Raw genomic sequence first — 21,074 nt, forward strand, 5'->3', positions numbered from 1 at the left:
GCATAAATGAAGCAAGTCGCATAAAACGGTTGGTTGTTGAAAACTCAAACACTGCCGCGTTTGTGCCTGGAACCAGGTTGCTTGCTGCGACGACAGGTCTTGATTCTGGAACGTGGGATCGCTAACATCGGACCGCGCTCGTGACTTGACGGCGTGGTTTCACTGAAACTGCCTCCGCGATGGAGAAGCGTCGCCAGTGCACTCGGCTGGAGAAATTGAAGCAATTGAGCAACGACCACGCTCGCGGACAGTGAGCTAAGATYACCAAGACAAGCAGTGTTGCGGACAGCTAAATGTCTTGTTAGATRGTGTCTTCCAAGTCGTTTCTCATTCTCATCATATGAAGAGAGGAAAAAGTCTTTGATCGCAACCGGTAAAGTAGGGTGGCAACCTTTAAATTCACTGGTTCCTGATCGGACTTTTGTGCTTGGAAGACACGGAGATCTAGCCCGACCAGGGAAACTTGCAGAAGCTGGATCGCTGGCGGGCTTGCGTGTCGTCGGGAGCATACAGGCCTTCGGGTGGAACCCGTGAAACCGCGGCGCTCTGTAGGCAGGGCCGTAGGGCTCGTTGGACGGTGATTCCTCGCTCAACCAGCGCTCAGGCCGGGATCTGGTTTGAGACAGCTTTGTGCGTTTGCCGCCTGGCAAAGCGGCGGTCTCGAAGGAGCAGGTGGAGGGTGACTTGGCGATTGTCTTGGTCGTGCTGAATCTACCAATTTCCTTTCGTGGTGAAAAAGGACCTACAGGCGGCTGATCAACAGCTTGGATTGGCGCCATGCGGAGATGGGCTGGCGCGAAATCGGAAGTCGGAGGTCTGCAAAACATCAACTGCCACAAGACGTGTGATCCGTAGGTTGTCGTCGTCCGGGGAAGGTGACTTGCGTCGGATGCTTCACAACGCAAGCGCTTGCGCCGAAACATGGGACTGCTGCATGTCATCATCATAAAATGCTGCGAAAACTGGTCCATTGCCACGAGGCCCGCGACTTGAAGCTTGGGGCTCCCCAGTTAAACGGATAGGCCTCGTATTCTTGACCGGGGGGGCCAACGTCGAGCCGAGCGACGAATGATCGCAGGTCTCCTGAATTCTCGCAGCCTTACGGATGTTGTACATAAGAGGTGCCGACTTGCATTCCACGTTACCAAGAGATCTTTACTAGCGGAGCGCATTCAGCAAACCGCAACACCTTCGTTCAGAATCATCACACGTCTGAATCCTCGTACTCTTACAATAATCTCGCGCTTCATCAACAAGCCCACTTCTCTACGAATCACAGCATACCTTGGCGCGATCAGCACGCCGTTTCAGAGCATCCCTCATTAAACGAAAGTTTATTCCGGCACCAGGGGCTCAAGTCGACTTAATACATGTCCGTCGCCGCCGACTTTGTCCTCCCTCGACCACCACAACCGACTCTCCACACGTTCACTACCACAAGCACCACACGCGCTACCAGTTCGCACAATAACTGCACCCATTACAGTCGCTAGCCGACCGATTGTGTGCGTATCCCTCCCCTGCTGTTCACCCCCGTCACCAGGCCGCGGCCGCATCATTCTCTGCAACATCAAATCCCGAAGGCACACGTCACCCAGTCTCTGTCGCTGCAATCATTCGCTCGTTGGCCGTCAAATATATTCAATTGAGGAAACGAGAACTGCCACTGATCAATTCTGCCAATTCAGATATCAAACCTTTCTCGGAGATCTGTGATCCAAAACAAACAACCAATCCCCCCAATATCAACATGCGTTCCGCCTTCGCCATTGCGGCCTTTGCCGCCGGTGCCATCGCCGTGCCCTTCGCCGACAACAAGCGCGATCTCGAGTACGTCAACGAGGTCGCCTACGTGACCAACGTCGTCACCGTCACCGCCTACGGTCCCGCCCCAACTGAGCCCGCCACCAAGGCTCCCCACTACGGCCACCAGTCAAGCAAGGCCGTCTCCCACGCCCCAGTGAACACTGTGCCAGCATACCAGGCGCCCAAGCCAGTCTACTCTGCTCCGGCACCTGTCTACTCTGCACCAGCCCCTGCCCCAGTCTCCAGCTCGCCATCTTCCGACGGCGGAGCGCCATCCGGCTACAACGACGCGGTTGTCATGGCACACAACCTCCACCGCGCCAACCACTCTGCCCCTGCCGTTGCGTGGGACAAGGATCTCTACGATTGCGCCAAGACCGTTGCCGAGTCCTGCGACTACAAGCACGATGTGTATGATTCTCACTGTCTCCCCAGAATCCGGACATGATACTAATATCTCACAGGACTGCCGGAGGTGGTGGTTACGGCCAGAACATTGCCGCTGGTGTCGCCCAGGAGAACATCACTGCTGTCATCAGCGACATGTTCTACAACGGAGAAGAACCTCTCTACGCTGCTTTCTACGGATCTGAGCCCGATATGAGCAACTTCGAGGCTTGGGGCCACTTCACTCAAATTGTCTGGAAGGATACCACCCACGTTGCCTGCTACACTCAGCACTGCCCGAACGGCCTTGCGAACACCGGTAACGGTGTCTCCCCATACTTCACTGTCTGCAACTACAAGGGCCCAGGTAAGCAATGCGCCGGTTACCTTCAATCTGATCACTTCTAACGTCCTTTCAGGTAACTATGCCGGTGAATACGCCGCAAACGTGCTTGCACCAAAGGGCGAGGCAACCGTGGATTGGAGTGCTTCGGCTTACGTTTAGACATTTGTCTCTTCAGAAGAGTGTCTTCAAGCAGCCCTTACGGGTCTTCTTTTTCTTGTACCAGAGACTTATGATTGAGTGCGACACGGCTTTCAGAAATGTGCATCACGGCGTCCTTTCAATGTTGCAACAGAAATCGCTCTCTCAGTCAAAGCCTTCCTCCAACAGTAGCTCCAGCATCTTTCGCGAATTTCGGCATCCCGAATCGGACGTTCTGCATATCAGGATCGTCGAGTGAGATCTGCTGGACAGAACACACGCACGGGCTTCGATGGCAGGCTTTTCGCGTGGCTGCATTATTTCCATATCCAGTTTCATGCTTTGCTGTGTACAAACTTTAATCCGAGCAACGAGTAACGTCTTTACGAACCATTTAGTCAGCTCCTTGTCTTCACGCTGCCTAAATGTGCGCTTGAGCCAATAATGTGATGTGTTGACTGGACTGATGTCGCGATTCCATTATTCTCGAATCCCTGGCGCGTGGACACCGAATTCTATTGGCCATTCGCAAGGGTGTGAAGCGCGGTAATTTTGATTCTTTGCAACTGCCTTTCGGGACTCGCTTGCTCACAAATCACCCGTGTTGAACAACTTATTACTTGACAGCCAGAACGAGAAACCAGCGATACACGTATGCATTACTTGTAATGCTCGGTGACACAACAGTCTGCCTCGGTACTCCTGCAGCCTGGGGATACCACTCAACGCCTGCCTTCARTCTCATCAACCCCAGTTTGGACCTTGTCCTGAAGTATCGGAAAGGTAACAGCCATTATGCTCTCTTGTCGTGTAACGAGACAATGGAAAATTTGATCACGACGCTTACCTAGCTACTGCTCTTCTGGCGACTCTCAGCGCTCGTCCTGACCTGAGCGGGCTCCCACCTGCCACGCTGCAGTTCTTTCTCTACCCTATATGAAGGAAATTTAACACACTACCGAGAGCATGGCATACCGAGCTTGACATACCGAGCATATCGAGCATGGCATAAAACAGTGCGACCACGAACTCACCCAGTATCTGCTCATCACATGGCCATCGCGAACATACCCTTGTGGTGTTGGATGATCAGGCTGCCAAAGTCGAATTTGTGCGACATTGATGGCTTCAACAATCAACATCACCCGTCACCCAACATTATGGTAAACCCTTCGCAGATTTTTGCATGAACATATTAGAGACTGCGGTGTCTTTTTGGATCGAACGTCGTCCTTGATATCAAAAGCCCACTTCGCTACATTTTGGGGGAATCAATTCGCTACGAACGTACGACCGCCGGATGATCGAGAGGACTTTATGGATTCAAAAACATCAGATGTAACGAGACGCTGTAGTACATCAGTATGCAACTCACATTGCTAGAAGGATGCCTGAATGCAGGTTTGGGAAAGATTTCTCCGCTTTCCTGCAGGCAAGAGGYACAGCGGCGCGTACGCAAACCTCTAGCCGCTGGGATCCACATCTATGGTATATACACCATCTGGACGGCACGCTGATTGAAATGTCTGCTGCTCACACCTCTCGTCTCGTCGTAGCGGTCACCTCCACTATATCATTTATCATACCGACGCACCTAACATGCAAAGCCATCATGATGGCCTTGAAACTCACTTCGGCTTCCACTGGCATGCCCCGGTCGTCATGGTCTCCTCTCTCCTGGTCGGTACGGGACTAGCTGCGGGACATCATGCTTTCTATTCCTCTCTGACTGGCTCTGCTGTCAGCTCAAATCCTATCAATGTCGTGGGCTGGACGACTACCCAGCAGCAGATCAACATTGCTATCGGAACCGCCTTCGCTTTCCTCGTGAAAGCTAGCTTGATTCTAGCTTGCAGTACGGCCTACATGCAATTACTTTTCAGGGCCATCAACCGAAAGAGTTTCAAGCTGAGCACTTTAGACAACTGGTTCGGAGGGTTGAACGATCTCTGGAGCCTCGGATGTCTCGCAAGCTATTGGAGATATCCGTTGGTAACGCTCGTTGCCTTGACTTGTTGGTTACTGCCTATTGCGGCAATCATCAGTCCAGCCAGTTTGAGCGTTGTGTTCGATCAGGTCCATCCATCTCCAGTGCTGAATGTAATTGTGCCACAGCCGGCATTGGACAGCATGGCGTTTGGGACATTCTACGATCTTCCCGACGACAACGGGTCGCAAAGATTCAGCCAGATGGGTCCGAATAACGAGGTCTCGCGGATTGCCTACGCAGCAGCAGCGGCCGGAAACATATTATCCATTGATCCACCAGGCGTAAACGCTACGTGGAACCTTGATCTTGATGCTCCCAGATTCTCTTGTAGCCCTCTGGAGGCCGACGTGCTGAGAGACGTCAAATCAAACCTGATTGATGTGTTCAATAACTACACTGCGAACGGCACGTGGCCGCACATCACCAACATCATGTTCAGCTATTTGTCCTGGGCAGCCTATGCAAACGATACATCGCCCATGCCTTTCAAGTGGCGAAGCGCGACCAATGGCTGGACCCTTCAAGAAGGTAGTACACCGTACTTCTTGGGCGTAGGGGTGGATCTATTCTTAACCATTGTCCCTCGCGCGGAGCTCTCGTTCTTGAGAGGAGACGAGAATCTGGCAGACCGCCCCTTGAATCTAAGTGCTGTTCGCAAAGGCGATCGAGCAATCGCCGAGGACAAAGCGATTCTCATTGATTGGTATTTTGATACCGCTACCACACTGCGGTGTAGAGCGATTCCGACGACTTACCGCCTCAACTTCGAATATGGAGGGGCTCACGACCAACATGTCCGGATAGAATCTGCCACAGACGCCGTCGAGCCCGATTGGAACTCAACAGTCTTCTATACCAATGGACATTCGGATCAACTCTCTATCTTCACGGACAATGAACGTGATACCAAGAACATCACCTCGCTCGCGGCCCGAGCGCTAAGGCTAAGCTCATACTCTGCCATCCAGCAGGCGATGATGAATCTGCTGCTCGGGGCTGGGAATTCAGATTCCAAAGCACAAGGCAAGGCTCGAATGATGACGGATAGGGGCGTGATGTGGACATCCCAGACGCAGGTTTTTGGTACCGTACTGGGTAGTAGCACCATAGAGATGCATGCTCTGGGCCAAGGATTGTCCAACGGCTACAACATGACGTTGAACGACTCCGGGACCGCCTTGGACCAAGCAGTCAGCCTACTCCCATCAATCCCAGATCGCCCACGGCGGCCCTTCAAAGACGCCCTCGAAGAACTCTTTTTCAACATCACTATCTCCATGGCAAGCTCATCAATGCTGACGTACAACTCCACAAGCCCGCTCGCGCCCACATCTACCGATGTCACGCTGAAGATCTTCACCAACGTCTATTCATATGGTTCGGACAAGCTTTGGTTGGCATATGGAATTGCAATTGGAGTGACGACGCTGAACGTTCTTGTTGGGTTGTGGGCGATAGTTCAAACTGGTGCCTCCTTTACCGCCAACTTCTCAACGATTGTCCGCGTAGCCAAGAACGCGGTGATAGAAGCAGATATGCGGGAGACCAGATTGCCAGGGAGAGATCCCTTGCCCAAACGCCTCGCAAAGGCAGAGATTCAATTGCTGGAAGGTGAAGGTCTGCTTGGGATGAAGCGACATGAATCTGAAGAGTCGATACAGCAAGTACATGTGGTTGGTTATGCACCGCCAAGGCTAGATAGTTTGGGATGGAGATAGTTGATGTGCAACGACGTCGTCTGCTMCTGCCACACAACGTTGACTTTCCAAGACGAAGTTCGCTGCAGCATCAGCAAATCAAAGCCAACTCCACCGGACAGTAATCACGATTGCACCCTATGCTTACATTTATTCACAATGGCATTCACTACCATCAACATGTGACGCATGGAGGAATACATGTAGCTCGGAAAGTTGTATCATGCCTGCTTGATTTTTCTTCACTACCCCAACCCTTRCCCTAGTGCCAGACCTATCTGGCGTCTGTGCAACCACGCTTGGATGAGGGCAAGGGACGAACAACTTTACTGCTTCACCTTACAGGCAAAGAATGTTGAACGTGTAACAGCCGACATTCAGATCCGAGGGCGTTTTTTTCTCTGCAAGGAAAACGCTTTCCGAAAGAAGTCTGCATCCTGGGCCCCCCAACGTGTGCGAGATGTGGATGCCGGCGAGAGAAATATTTTCTCCGACCCCTGTTTCTTCCCCGCTTCGTAGGTTGGTACCGGGTATCTTGTCAGCACAGCCCTATCGAGCCCGTCAATCAGCTGACACTTATGACGGAAGAGTCTGTGATAACAATATCACGCACTTAGGTTCGGACAAAACCGAATTTTCTTTTCGCTGTAGAGGAGGGGCGCCTCATGCAAGGTTCATGTCTACCTCAGCTCCTTTGTTGTCACCTCCGTCGGTGGGCCCCGACGGCACAAGCAAATCCACGCCCGCTGCGCTTCGCCGTCCACAGATTTGAGCAGCTCCATGTCCCCAAACGCCTTGTGAAGCCCTTTTCTACAACCCATCCGACCATGAGCAGCCCTCCAGCGTTTGACAAAGCCATCTCRCTCACCAATCGGTGCGGCGAGAGCAAGAGTCCATATGTCCGCTCTCACCTGGCAAACCCTACAGCATGGCAGCTCTGGAGTCCCGAGACATTGGAGCTTGCACGCAACACCAACCGGCTGCTGTTTGTGAGCATTGGCTATTCTGCTTGCCATTGGGTTAGTCAAATGTACAGAGGGCCACATCCCACCAGCACCAACTGACAAAGTACCACGCAGTGCCATGTCATGGCCCACGAGAGCTTCGACGACCCACGAATCGCCCAATTGCTTAATGAACATTTCATTCCAATCAAGATCGACCGAGAGGAGCGTCCAGATATCGACAGGCAATACATGGACTTCCTGCAGGCCACCAGTGGCTCAGGCGGGTGGCCTCTGAATGTTTTTGTGACCCCAGAGCTGGAGCCTCTCTTTGGCGGTACCTATTGGCCAGGTCCAAAGAGTGGGAGAACCAAGATGGGCGGAACCACTTTCGAAGATGTGTTGCGCAGAGTCCTCACCGCTTGGAAGGAGCAGGAAGCAAAATGCAGACAAAACGCCAGCGAAATCACACGGCAGCTACGCGAGTATGCACAGGAAGGGATGCTGGGCGGAAAGGATGGCAAGCCGGACGAGAATGATGGTCTTGAACTCGATTTGCTTGATGATGCTTATCAGCACTACAAAGGYCGCTTCGATCCAAAGTTCGGAGGCTTTGGTGGTGCGCCCAAGTTTCCTACACCAGTGCACATCAGGCCTCTGTTACGGGTCGCCTCATACCCTTCCGACGTACGTGAGATTGTCGGAGAGGATGAGTGTGTTGAAGCTCGCCGAATGGCCGTCAAGACTTTGGAAAGCATGGCCAAGGGTGGCATCAAAGATCAGATCGGCCACGGCTTTGCAAGATACTCTGTGACCCGGGATTGGAGTCTGCCTCATTTTGAAAAGATGCTCTACGATAACGCACAACTCCTCCCGGTATATCTGGATGCATACCTGCTCACAAAGTCGCCTCTGCTTCTCGATACGGTCCACGACATTGCCAAGTATCTTACAAGCCCACCAATGTCCTCTCCTCTTGGAGGCATCAACGCGTCGGAAGATGCAGACTCTCTCGCAACCGCCTCGGATCATCACAAGCGGGAAGGTGCATACTACGTCTGGACCATGGAAGAGTTCAATACGGTCCTTGGCGACAGCGATGCGAAAGTCTGTGCTGCTTACTGGGGAGTGAAGCAAGAAGGCAATGTGGAGAGGAGATTTGACGTACAAGGCGAGCTCATCGGTCAGAACACTCTCTGTGTGCAGTGCGAGTTTAGTGAATTGGCCGCAAAATTCAGCATGGAGGAGGAGGAGGAGGTAAAGCGGGTAATCAGTGAAGGCAGACAAAAGCTGTTGGCTCATAGAGAGCGAACCCGTCCTCGGCCAGCCCTCGACGACAAGATTGTGACTTCCTGGAACGGCATGGCGATCGGTGGATTGGCACGTGCGAGCTCTGCGCTGCAGTATCTCGCGCCTGCAGAAGCCGCGACGTATTTGGATGGCGCAGTGAAAGCTGTAGAATGCATCCAGCAGCACCTATTCGACACGAATACTGGCACACTCAAGCGAGTATACCGCGAAGGGCCAGGGCCTACTCCAGGTTTCGCAGATGACTATGCTTTCCTGATCGCCGGATTGCTTGATCTTTACGAAGCTACTTGGGATAGCCAATGGCTAGAGTTTGCCGACAAGCTGCAGCAGACTCAGATTAAGCTTTTCTGGGATGAGGAGAAGTATGGGTTCTTCTCTACGCCAGCCAATCAGCCAGATATCTTGATCCGTGTAAAGGACGCCATGGACAATGCCGAGCCTAGCATCAATGGTGTGAGCGCCCACAACCTCTTCCGCATGGGATCGCTTCTCAATGACGAGACGTACGAGAAACTTGCGCGGAAGGTCGTAGCATGCTTTGAGGTCGAGATCGGTCAACATCCTGGTCTCTTCAGCGGCATGCTAGCATCAGTCGTCGCCGCAAAGAATGGCATGCGAGGCCTCGTGGTCGTCGGCGATGGCGAACTCGCAGAACAAGTCCTCCAAAAGATGAGAGATAATGTCTGGCCCATCTCTACCGCGCTTCGCGTCGGCGGTGGGGTCAACGACTCATGGCTGAGAAGTCGTAATACGCTGCTGAAGGATATTGACACTTCGAAGCCCATGGTGCAGCTCTGTCACGATGGAGTCTGCAAGCTTTTGTCGGCGGAGGATCTGGAAGCTTTGTTCAAGGCATAATAGGCCCGTCCGTCTGTCTTGTCTTGTCATGATGATGATGCCTGATGATGAATGTAAAAAGTGCAGAACCACGAAACAGACGATATTGCTCCAGTGAGCAGGTGGAAAAATTGCCTGCATGGCCAGAACATCTTAGGTAATTGAGATATTGACATCTTTTCACCTCATGCATGCGGCCAGTTCAACGCTCTCACAGTAGAGATCGCCATTTCAGTAGCCTGCCGTGGAGATTGGTAGCAAAGGAGCTCTCCATACAGTGGAGAGCAGTATATGACAAACGCCAGGACGGTCTCGCGCAACGAAGACGCATGCGAGCTAAGCTGCTCTCCGCCCTCTCCGCCCTCTCAACATCTTGTGCATGGAATAGGCTCTCACGATCGAATCGAATTTTTGACAGCATGGTATAAAGTGCAGTAGCATTGTGTTACTGCATGATCTGGAGAGCGGTATAAGAGGGATACTCTTTCGCAAAACACATCGCAATAAACGCCCCAAAAGTAAGCCATTCTCCGCCTTGTCATTGTCTCCTACATGGAATGTGCTCTCATGACCAAATCGACCTTTTATCAGCCTGCCATAGGGCCTATTATCCAGTGGTCGTACACAAAACTGAGATGGGGATCCATTATTCATAACATAAAACTTTTGAGTAGACTATTTCTACACTGTGTCGTTAATTTATACATAAAATCATTCCATCACCCCGGGTGCGAAAAAGCTACCACTTGGGCGTGTACTTCGCGTGAAGTCTCTTCAACATCTCCAGCCTCTGGCGCCAGGAGGAGGGATATTCGCCCGAAAGATCTCCGTTCCACATCGCGGCGAACATGCAGGCGTTTAACGCCAAGTTCCGGACGTACCCTCCCAGGCACTCTCCTGATACCACCTTCAATTCCCCTGCCGAGGAGAGGCTCGGGTAGCCTGGGCGGGTGAGGACTTGGACGTTGTAGAATCGGTCCCTCTTTGGCTGGTTGGCGGTGATCTCTCGAGCCTGCACGAAGCTGGTGCGTTCAGAGGGCGATATGGTGATGTAGACGTAGTTGAATGCCGAGGGGAAGGTGTTGAAATCGAAGGCGCTGCCGGAATTGTTGAATACGATATTCACAAAGTCATTTCCGATATGACGCTTCTTGTTAGGGATGGTGAGGCTGGGGTCCGAGTGGTTGGGCATGAATGTCGTGATGTGGTAGACCAGCTCTGTGATGTCGTTGTTCCAGACGATCGTAAACTCTCCATCTGCGTCTTCGGCGCGATCGAGACCTTGAGAGTTGAAGGTGGCACCTTTCAGCTTGCGGAGGGTGCCGATGTCTTCGAGAAACTCTCTGTAGTCTGGTGTGCCGGAGATGTTGAGTAAGATCTCTTCCTCAGTCTTCTGCCTCTCACCGACGAAGATGACGCCTGCCTTGTGGGAGTCCAGCGCTGACGTTCGATCAAACGCCTGAATGGCACGTGTCACAGCTTCGTCATTCTCGGGGAGTGTGATGATGCCCATCGAGCCAAGCGCTGATGATGGGCGTGGAATGGCGACTCGTCCGTAGATGCGGCCTGTCACATCATCTGGTAAGACTGTGATGTAGTCTTGCGTATCATTCTCGACTGTAACCGATGCTGTGAAACGCGACTCTACTCCGTCTTCGTCGAGGGGCTGGTTGTTCTCGTGGTTGTGGTCCTGTTTGGCCGATATGAGATGTTGAGCTGTGCCCGATGGGCGTCGAATGGTGACTATCGTCTTGCCGGTTCGGAGAGATGTCTCCGTTGTGATGAGGAGTATTCCAGTAACGCGATGACGCGTGATGATGCGGCCGTCGGTCTCGTCGAAAACTTGGACGAATGGCGCTGTGATTTGCTCTTCCGCGTCGACACGATCCATCAGATCGATTGTCACAAGGCCTTGATTCTCGATGTGCTGGTTTCCATCGAGGTCTGTGTATCTCAAGCAGCTGGTGATGTAATCCTTCAGACCATGGCGGTTGTGACTCTGCAACGCCATGTACCAGAAGCTGATTACGTGATGTGTGAGGGCATAGACGTACGGCGCCATATCGTTGTGAGATGTGCTTCCGTTTCCAGCGCTCTGCTCGCTTGTGGGAGTGCGCTTGCGTTCCAGAGCGGAAGTGCTGCGGATGGATTGGAGATAGCTGTGGCACACGCCGAAGATCCGCTTGAAGTCCTCACGCCGCAATCTGTTCTGTAGCTCCGGAAATCGCGACAGCCCTGCGAAGAATTCGAGCACGTAGATGGCCAATTGTCGCTGAGTTACCATTCTGGTCATCTTGTTGATGATGGCGTCCATGTATGAGGCCATTAGCTCGGGAAGCTCGTAACAACAAATAGTCAAAGCATGAATGCAGTGTATGCTGACAGCGGGATCGCGGGATCCTGCAACATTGATAATTGTGACAACAGCTGCCCTCAAGTCATCACGCATGAGCACACGATGATAACTGATAATGGCCGTTAAGATCTGAACCAGCTGCGATACAATGTGTGATTTGCTCAGTCCTGTGTCGGCGGGAGGTTCAACGTATGAGTCCGCATTGAGCAACTCGCAGATGGACTCTCGTAGAAAGCCAATCCCGGTGTAGTTGGAGCGCCAGAGCGCATGGTTACGTATCTGTGCTGCCAGTCTTGTGAGAAGGGTATTGTAAACGTCCCATCTGCTCGGCGTGTGAACAAGCATGTCGTCGATAGCACTGACCCAAACACTGAGCGCGATGGTGGACATGCCATGAATGTCAGATGTACGTTCAAACTCCAGATAGCCCTCGCCTGCGGCGTCTGCACGGATGCTGAGCAGCAACTCAATGGCGACGACACTGCGGCTGGCAACATCACACAATATTGGGAACACCCAGTTCCGCTGCGCTTCCCACTTTACTTTGTGCGTCTTGTGCGTGAATATGGCAACAATACCTTTGGCCAATGTGTCCATAATAGAAGGCGCAGCGCTGGGGTTGGCGAGCAGACTCTCGAGTGTGGCGACATATTCCTCTCTCAAAGCACGGCTCTCGGTCTGGAAGAATGCCAGGACACTGACATCGACAAATGCTTCGAGCTGGAGAGTGTACAAGGTAGAGTCGCAGAGGTTGATCATGAGATTCCGGTAGCTCGTCTCCCACATGGCATGGTCGTCCAGCATCAGAGACTGCTTCCAGGGAAGAAGGAGCTGATTGGACAGTTCCTCAGGGAGTGGTTGTCGAGCCTCGACGAAGAGGAGCGCAATCGGTGAGAGGTGATAGGGTTCGAAATACCGAGAGTTGAGCATGAAAGCTCCTAGTATGGGCTGAAGATCGCTCCTGGAAAGCCCGTGTGTGACACACCGCTGGACTTGCTCGAGGTACATACCCATGAGGCCGTCTTGTTGCATGCTGGCAGCGATGCGTGTGGTTCGTAGCATGCTGGCAAGCATGACACCGACTTGTTCACGCAAGATCRGGTCGTGCTCAATGGCAGCCGCCCGGATGCTGATGAGAAGGTCTGTCGCCTCCATCGCGTTCTCGTGATTGTCTTCGGGAAGCAGTTTTTGGGTGATGAGCATCAAGCTTCCAATCGTGGCACCGATGCTGAAGCGTGTGTGAATTTGCTGGTGGTCAAAGATGATGGTGAGAAGGGCTCCGGGGAATTGTCCGCCGAGATGCGATTCGATAATGTGCTGTGCGACGACCCACGCGTGCTGGCTGATGCGTTTGTGTCGGTTCGAGCGGCTGCCTTGATAGAAGGCGTAGGAGATGAAGCGCACGACAGGCAGCAGAGTGGGGATCAGTGAGTACGTCCCGATGGTGTCGATGAAGTTGAGTGCGGCGGAAAGATCGGTTGTTGCCGAAGATCGGCTGGTTACATCGATGGAGGTCTCGATGAGGACAGTGAGTGCGGATGGGAGGAACCACTTGGCATGGAACTGCACAGCGGTGGAGGCTCCTTGCAGCACGTGCGCCAGCGAAGACGATGTCGATGTCGTGGTCGATGCCGCCGGCCCCGAGGGACTCCGCAGTCCGGTGGGAATGGTGGGACTGTCACAGAGTTGAATCTCCCGCGTCAGGCGCTCGCAAATGGTTGTTTCGAAGGGCTCAATCTGGCGGAAGTCCATACCGCCCAGTGTTCCCGTGCCCGCGGCCACGACGCTTTGGGGTTGCAGTCCAGCCGACAGCATGCTGCTACGATGACACGTCAGTACACGACACAACAACAGAACACTCCATCCATCCATCAATCATCGCAATGAAATGACAAGCACGCTTCCACCACGACGGCCCAGTCGCCTTTATTCTGATATTGCCCTCGTGTTCGCCGTCTCCGCGAGGGCCCGCCAACTCAACCCCACAACGCGCGGAACACGACCAAAGCAGCATCCTTATTGCAGAGGAAGGGATAGAAGTCGTACCTTCTACGTGTATCCTCCGAGAGGCTCGAGGACGGCCTGGGCGTGGACGGCACATCTTGATCGTCCATGAACGTTGATGGCAGACGTCCGACTCATACTTGACGGGACTKCTCAGAGAAGAGTGTTGCCAACAATCCGCGCTGATCATCTTCTACAGGTTCAGCGACCCTCTCAGCGCACATCCACACACGATACGAAATTTCTGCTATCAGAGGAGCAAATCGGTTTGAGCACGCATAATGGCGGGATAAACGACCTGAAGTCCAGCAAAACTTTCGTTCAAAAGCTCGACGTGAAAGCTGATTGGCACGGAACCAGGAGCGGATCTCGCCCCGGGGACTCCTTGCCGCGACTTGATAGCCAGCATGGTGGTTTCCTTGGCTTGCTCGGCTGGGCTTTCTTCTCACAGACATCGCGCCCGCACATTCTTGAAGAGGTTCATCCTACTGCATAGAAGACCAGAGGCAGTGGTTCGAGATACACAAAGACCTGTCGAAATGTCGTGAGCGAGATGCCGCATCCATGGACCACTTCTCGCCGGTGGCACCGGCGTATATCCGTGTGCTGGTCCTGCCCGTTGGCCAGATCGAGAGCTCGCGATTCTCGTTGTTCGTGCGCCGCCTACAGAGTGAAGCCAGCATCGTCTCCTTGAGCAATGTAGAGCATCAGGGMAATGGCGATGTCAACTCCCTCTCACCCACGACGTTCCCACAGGGTTCGCTATTGTACCGCTTTTCAGCAGCAGCGCCATCCGAGGAGCACGAAAAGATATCCCCGTATGAATTTTTCCGCGAGCCATTGATCATCTTGGGCGTGGTGGATGGTTGGCGAGCCGTGGAGGAGGACAGCAAGAAGCAGCTGGCACAGGCCACTGCCTATCTGCGTGAGCGACACCCCCGAGTCGTTCACCGACAGCTCGTTTGGCTGGAAGATGGTGACGATGAAGATGTGAAGAGCATTTCGAGCGAAATCCGTGTCACCAACGCCAATGAGGTAGACCATCCCTCGCTCCGATCAGCTGTCAACGAGCTTTCGGCTCGCTTCTTGGTGGAGTTCTCGACGTATGCCAAAGCAGTGCAGGCCTCGCCCACCATTCAAACGCCCGGTCATACCGCCAAAGGACTGCACAGACATAGCTCGCTTCGCGAGAGTGAGAGGAGACCCGGGTCAGGTCATGGGGACTCATCCCACGCATCTAGCCCCGTTGAAGATGGCCGAACGTCAGACTCATTTCCCACGGGAAAGCTGCCACCATTGCCAGCGACCTCATTCGATCAAATGCCCAGCGCCAACAACGTCACCTCCACAAACTATCAGCGACGAGAGAGTGAGATCAGCACCCAAAGCAGCAAGAGCAAGACCAGGGCGCGATCCTTTAGTCAAGATCGCATCCAAACCCAAGGCTTCGGACAAAGCAGTTCCCAAGAGAAGACTCGCGCGAGGGGTAAAGCAAGAGTTGGAATCGTGATGGGATCGATATACATGATGTCTGGACAATGGCAGGAAGCTTTGCGGCTTCTCGCCGAAAGCACCACGATCTCAAATGCGTTGACCGATCATCTGTGGCATGCAAAAGGCCTCGAGAATATGCTAGTGTGCATGGTGCTTCTCTTCTGGTCAGGCACAGAGTTCAAAGTTCCAAAATTGTGTGATCTCGCGTTGGACAAAGCCAGCGCATCCAAGTTCTCTCGGGGCGCTTCGAACCCACCTGGAGTTTCTCGGGAGTCTGCAGAAAGTGCCAAGGACAAGTCGCAGGGACATCGTCTTTCAGTGGTGATTCCCGGTTTGGCGAGGAAGATCTTGTCCCTCTTGCGCTCCACAGAGGGATCACTTGAGTTGCCCTCTCTTGTGTTCGCGGAAGCGAGCGTTCGATTTGCGAAATTGTTGGCTACGTTGAACGCCACAAACGGTGACTTGACCTATGAAAAGGTGCGAGGCCTCGTGGTATCAGACAGGGATGCCAGCTCCAGCAACGCACAGCGGCTTGCTGTGCCTTTCGTTGACATCTACAAGCCATACTCAAAGGCCTCTATTACTGAGATACTCAGCCAGGCAATTCCGTTTGGTGGCGACGTTTTGGCAACTAGCGACCACATCAGGCTCCTTGCTGGTATAGCATCTGCTTACTCGGTGATTGGATATGACCGTAAGAAAGCCATGGCCATCAAAGACGCCGTTACTCGTCTCACCGGCGCACTCATGCAAGCACGAAAGTTGGGTGCAGCCGAGATGGGTATACATCCGGCTGCGAGTCTGTCCATCGATACTGGTGCTGACACGCTTCTTGCCGTCGCTGCCGAGGGCAGCGGACTTGGCAACCTCATGATCGATCTCTCCAACATATATGGAGCCTCAACATTGCCTTCTTCACGGACCGACTCACCAATATTTGCGGACATCAACACGTTCGGCAATCCAGCGATCAAGTTTGAGATTCTCAGAGCACTTTCCGGCTTTTGCGAGGCTGCACCTGACCCGGAAGGAGTGCTTTTGATGACGTCGGCATTGTTGAGAGCTGCCGGACCCAACGCTGCCATTGACGCTGCTCCGGAACCCGTGTGCAACGCATTCTCCCGAGAGGAGCAGATGCATCTTGCCACCGTGATAAGCCGCACAGTAGCAGTGTCCAAGCACCTCGGGCTCGCCAATGTCCAGGCTGTATACTGGGACTCATTCTTGGTTCGTGCTGTCGAGTTGATACAGCCAACCGGCACGAGGGCCGTCCTGGATCGCACCAAGTTGAATGGCTTGGAGGCTTCCATCGACCAGCTGGGCCCGGGGAACCCTCTATTGTATGATCCGAATGCCAGTCGACCTGGAACCGCCGTTAAGCAGGCTTCAGTGCTMATTCACGGCGAGCAATCGGAATGTGTGATTACTCTTCAGAATCCTTTTGACATTCCTCTTGACATTGAGGAGGTGAGTCTCGTAACGGATGGCCTGCAACTCACCTCGCAACATGAGCCCACGACGTTGGGTCCCATGCGATTCCAGCAAGTTTCGCTCATGGTCGATGCGGCCGGTGTAGGATCGACCAAGATCACCGGCTGTCGAATCAAGATGCAAGGCTGTATCTCACAGATCTTCCCAATTGTGACAAAGTCCTGGGCTGCTAGGCCACCCCTCACCACGAAGAACATCGGACTCGATGCCCGGCCCAAACGCAATGTCGATGGCGCCAAGGACGACCTCAGGAGCTTGGGTATTGAGTTTGCGGATGTACCCGTTACTGTCATCGAAGGCATGCCCTCGCTGGTGTTCGAGCCCAATCCACAGCTCGACTCGGGGTTCATGCTTCTCGAGGGTGAGCTGCACTCATTGACACTGCAGTTGCGCAACATTTCCAAGGTGTCGGCGTCTGTTTTTGAAGTCGTCGACAGTGCAGATGTGCTGAGGCTCGAGAGGGACGAAGCTGCCAAGAGGGAGCTCGTTGTGCCGCCTGGCGCCGTTTTCCCATTCCATTTCCAGGCGTATGGAACGGCCGGCATTGCGACGACACAAGTTAACTTCTACTACGCTGCCAGTGGCCAGGGCGCCAAGCATGCGCGCGTCACGACTGTCTCGCTTGGAATGACGGTAAACGCAGCACTCCAGGTGCAAAACGTCGAGATTATGCGCTCGCTTCGTGACCCCGTAGGTGTCATTCAAGTGTCTCTTGATGCTCGAAATGCCTGGCCGCGATCTCTGTCGTATGTGTGCCAGTTCGATGGTGACGAGGAAGCCTCGGCCGATGGATGCCCCATCTCAAAAGGATATCTCGCGCCGGGCGAAGTACGTCGTGTCCATCAAGTAATGCCTGATTCAACAGATGGGGCCAGCTTCGATGTAGATGTCGAAAAAGCTCGCCAGCGTTTCCTCTCGCGCTTCCGACTGAAGTGGGAGGCGGGCGCAAGGAGCGGCGTTGCTGATTTGCAAACCCCGAACTTGTCGCCAGAGTCCCTCCGTGCACTTCAAGGCCCGTCGGTCCAACTTGCGATATCTGTTGTTGGCCACGAGGCAAGCTCGAAGGTCAAGGTCGCCGTCGGGTCCTTCGTCCGTGTTCAGGTAACGATGAAGAACCTCGGGAGGCGTGGCGCGCCACTGCATCTGCAGCTACGAGATCTGATGACACACACTGCGCGGCCGGATCGTTGGTACCTGGTGGCTGGCTCACTCAAGCGGCTGCTGTCTCCAATGGCCGAGCGCCAGCAGCGGGCTGTTGAATTCCTCATCTGCCCACTGCTTGCCGGCGCTCTTGATCTGGAGGTCCGACTCGGGGAGCTCGACCCGACAGATCGGATTAATTGGCACTCTACTAGATTGCAATCACTTACCGTGTATGAAGAGGAGAGGGACGAAGAGGGTGTCGGAGAGAGCGAGGCGTGAGGCTGGATAGAAGGCTGAAGGGACCGAAGTGTGAGCAGGTCGAAGGTGGTGGAAGGTTTGAAGGTATGCAGTATGAGCATGGCGAAGGTGGTGGAACGTTTGAAGGTATGCGCTACACGCTGGCTGCCGAATAAAAGTGTGGCGGTAGCCTCAGCCTCACCTAGTGACAGCGCGGGAGTATCACTCGTCATATGTCGAGGTGAGAACCCTCGACCGAGACCAAAGTTGAAGAGTGACACACAGAGTCTTTTATACACGCAAATGCTGCCTAGCAAAAGCCCGCGGTCGCTGTGACGGCCATGCCCGTCCTTCAGCACCAGCTATCATTACCAGGTCGCTTCCCGCCGACCGTGCGGGCAATGCCACAAATGGGGAAGCTACATACACACGGTTTTGTTCCGACAGTTCTTTCATGCCCTGCAATCTGCATCCGGTCGGCTTTGTGTGCTTTCAATTTTTGTTTTGACTCTTGCATTTCCTTATTCGCACATCTTCAATCTCCATCTACCCCGTGAGGTCCATCATCCTTTTACACGCGCGTGCACTTATCTTTAAAGCATCCCACCAACCTTGGAAATGACCACCCACATAGCTGGGCGTGGATATCGACCTTGCGACGAGAGGGTAAATCACCCAGCAATCCCTGCTGCCCAGATTTGCTCCAACGCCAGTTCAATACCACATGGATATGGGTACTGGRAGAGGCAAAGAGTAAGTAAAGGGAGGGCGGGAGGCATGTAGGGTATTTCGACCCTGTTTCACAAGCTACAATATGCCATTGGCGGCATCGCAATTATCTGAGACATCGCTAACTCTTTCATCCTCCGCTTCTAGTGCAGACAACCAAATCCTTCTCCCTATCACGGTGTTCATGTAACCTGCGGAATGTGGGTCACAGTCTAAATCATACTTGCGAGCATCATCACCTAATCTCACGAGTAGCTGTCACGATGACACTTTAGCCGAGCCACAAATTGTGGAAGCACTCCTGGATATCAATGCATCGACACCGTTGCCTGGAGGAAGTGTAGCATGGCACGCGCCTGGCGGACTAGGACCCCCAAACACGTGGCGCGAATTTATGACTGGGTTGTGCTCGCAGTGTGAAGTATACGAGCAGATCAAGTATCTTCAGCACATGCGTAATAGCTCGACGGCGGCCCTTGCGGCCGCCCCTGAAGTTGCCGGTCACCGGTGGGAAGAGACTCGTCGATTTGGTACTTCTATAGCCGCCGGGTAAGTCGTCAATAGGGAGGAGATAAAAGTCGCTGATGTGTGAGGCGAGGCATACGCTGATCGATTCCATCTCCAGCGCGTATCAATGGTATGCATCACCTTTGAAGCTCACTKTGATCTCGGATCAAGACTAATTGACTTGCGAACGACAAGGCCTCGAAACACCTGCACGTGCTCATTTTCAATCGATGGAGCGACATCAGACATAAGAAGTCACCTGCAACCAAGGCGGTGCAGACAGGTATTGTCCTCTGTTCTCCAGCGGTGTCCAGTCGTCCCGACAATGCACTCGTATAGATCTGCCGAACTAACCCGACGCAGGATCTATTGGACCACGTTGCTGTAAGCAGATCGAAGTGCTGACGCTGGAAGCCATCTAGAGTGCCTTGGCGCGCTTTTCAAGCCTCTCGCTGGCCAGTACCCAAGCCCGTGCTGACCTTGGCACTTCTCTTCCAGGCACTTTATGCGAGGCGAGACGTAAATGATGCGTATCTGCGCGGCATCGCCCGTGATGCAAAGGGACAAACTTGCAGAGCCAGCGTGCGGAAGCAGCGGAGCAGAGACAGCGTCAAGCAATCTTCATACAGAGCATGCAGATGCGTAAGTCTTTCATTACAATGTTTGTAGACGCAACCAGATAATACTGACACTGCTGAGGGCGCCGATGTCGACACTATTGGCAGGGGAGAAGTCATGATGTGCCTTGGCTGCGAAGGCGTCATCCACCAGGTGGCCATTGGAGGAGTTGGTCAGACGGTTGTGCTTACGCTCACTAGTGCCTATATGAGGGTCAGTCACATCTGATGTCGTGTGATGGATATGCGGAGCTGTCGATACGAGCAACTTGAAATGAAGCCACGCCACGGGTGACGGTACTAGGGAGGGCTTCGCGGCCGTTGACACTGACTACAGGAGAGGGCGATCAGGCAATTCTTCATGTCGACAGCTCTGTTGATCTATCTCCATTCGGGCGAAGCGCAAAGATTACTGGAAGACTGTTGCTGATTGGAGTCTTGCAGGATGGCTTTTTCCCGTTAAATTTCCCGTTGTCGCGACGAACCACTCCTCTCAAGACCCGGAACTTTCGCGACCTCGAGCCACGAGCTTCAGGGTACCGAAGGACCCCAGAAAATATGGCATTAGGGCGGCCCGTTAGTGAGTGAACCGAAGCGGGAGAGAGAAAGGCATTGAGCATGTCCCAGAGCCGCCTTTCAGCATCCAGTTCGGCGATATCCATGACGAAAGCTGACACACACTTTCATTACAGTGCAACATACCGCTTGATTCGAGCGTATCGTCTGTMGGATTCGCAGATGGCGCGATGGGGCGATATTCGATGAGACACCAAGGTATGCAAACCTACAGTAAGGGTTCAAAAGCGAGACGCGTGTATTTGAATGCTCTGACTGTCAGCCGAGCGACGAATCGATTCTATCATGGCAAATTTATTTACAGTGTGCTCTCCACTGGGTACATACATCATGCATAATGCAATGTGTCGCCCGAACAATGCGTCGCTTGTCTCAGTAAGGTCATCCCATTCTCGATCATTCGCCCTTACGCGATTGCAACGACGTTCATACCGCTTTCTTACCCCTTCCGTACCGGAATGGGG

The 21,074-nt window shown here is 53.4% G+C and overlaps 6 protein-coding genes; 5 read left to right on the forward strand and 1 right to left on the reverse strand.

The window, feature by feature from the left end:
- Nucleotides 1–1,750: 1,750 nt before the first annotated feature.
- On the forward strand, nucleotides 1,751–2,698 carry RCC_05899 (uncharacterized protein; the record flags this gene model as incomplete). XM_023771163.1 has 3 exons in its annotated part: nucleotides 1,751–2,217; nucleotides 2,271–2,560; nucleotides 2,613–2,698. 3 exons carry the CDS (start codon nucleotides 1,751–1,753, stop codon nucleotides 2,696–2,698), a joined length of 843 nt encoding a protein of 280 aa, XP_023626931.1.
- Nucleotides 2,699–4,276: 1,578 nt separating this feature from the next.
- RCC_05900 (uncharacterized protein) lies at nucleotides 4,277–6,385 on the forward strand (the record flags this gene model as incomplete). Its single annotated transcript, XM_023771164.1, has 1 exon — nucleotides 4,277–6,385. The coding sequence occupies one exon, from the start codon at nucleotides 4,277–4,279 to the stop codon at nucleotides 6,383–6,385; it is 2,109 nt and encodes a 702-aa protein (XP_023626932.1).
- Nucleotides 6,386–7,191: 806 nt separating this feature from the next.
- On the forward strand, nucleotides 7,192–9,477 carry RCC_05901 (related to DUF255 domain protein; the record flags this gene model as incomplete). XM_023771165.1 has 2 exons in its annotated part: nucleotides 7,192–7,383; nucleotides 7,444–9,477. 2 exons carry the CDS (start codon nucleotides 7,192–7,194, stop codon nucleotides 9,475–9,477), a joined length of 2,226 nt encoding a protein of 741 aa, XP_023626933.1.
- A 718-nt stretch (nucleotides 9,478–10,195) lies between these two features.
- RCC_05902 (uncharacterized protein) lies at nucleotides 10,196–13,627 on the reverse strand (the record flags this gene model as incomplete). The annotated part of the gene is made up of 1 exon (XM_023771166.1): nucleotides 10,196–13,627. The coding sequence occupies one exon, from the start codon at nucleotides 13,625–13,627 to the stop codon at nucleotides 10,196–10,198; it is 3,432 nt and encodes a 1,143-aa protein (XP_023626934.1).
- A 753-nt stretch (nucleotides 13,628–14,380) lies between these two features.
- RCC_05903 (uncharacterized protein) lies at nucleotides 14,381–18,223 on the forward strand (the record flags this gene model as incomplete). Its single annotated transcript, XM_023771167.1, has 1 exon — nucleotides 14,381–18,223. One exon carries the CDS (start codon nucleotides 14,381–14,383, stop codon nucleotides 18,221–18,223), a length of 3,843 nt encoding a protein of 1,280 aa, XP_023626935.1.
- Nucleotides 18,224–19,544: 1,321 nt separating this feature from the next.
- Nucleotides 19,545–20,743, forward strand: RCC_05904 (uncharacterized protein; the record flags this gene model as incomplete). XM_023771168.1 has 6 exons in its annotated part: nucleotides 19,545–19,700; nucleotides 19,781–19,801; nucleotides 19,916–20,059; nucleotides 20,117–20,248; nucleotides 20,479–20,614; nucleotides 20,727–20,743. 6 exons carry the CDS (start codon nucleotides 19,545–19,547, stop codon nucleotides 20,741–20,743), a joined length of 606 nt encoding a protein of 201 aa, XP_023626936.1.
- Nucleotides 20,744–21,074: the final 331 nt, after the last annotated feature.

Source organism: Ramularia collo-cygni (genome assembly GCF_900074925.1).
Source record: "Ramularia collo-cygni strain URUG2 genome assembly, contig: RCC_scaffold08, whole genome shotgun sequence".
Lineage (NCBI taxonomy): Eukaryota > Fungi > Ascomycota > Dothideomycetes > Mycosphaerellales > Mycosphaerellaceae > Ramularia > Ramularia collo-cygni.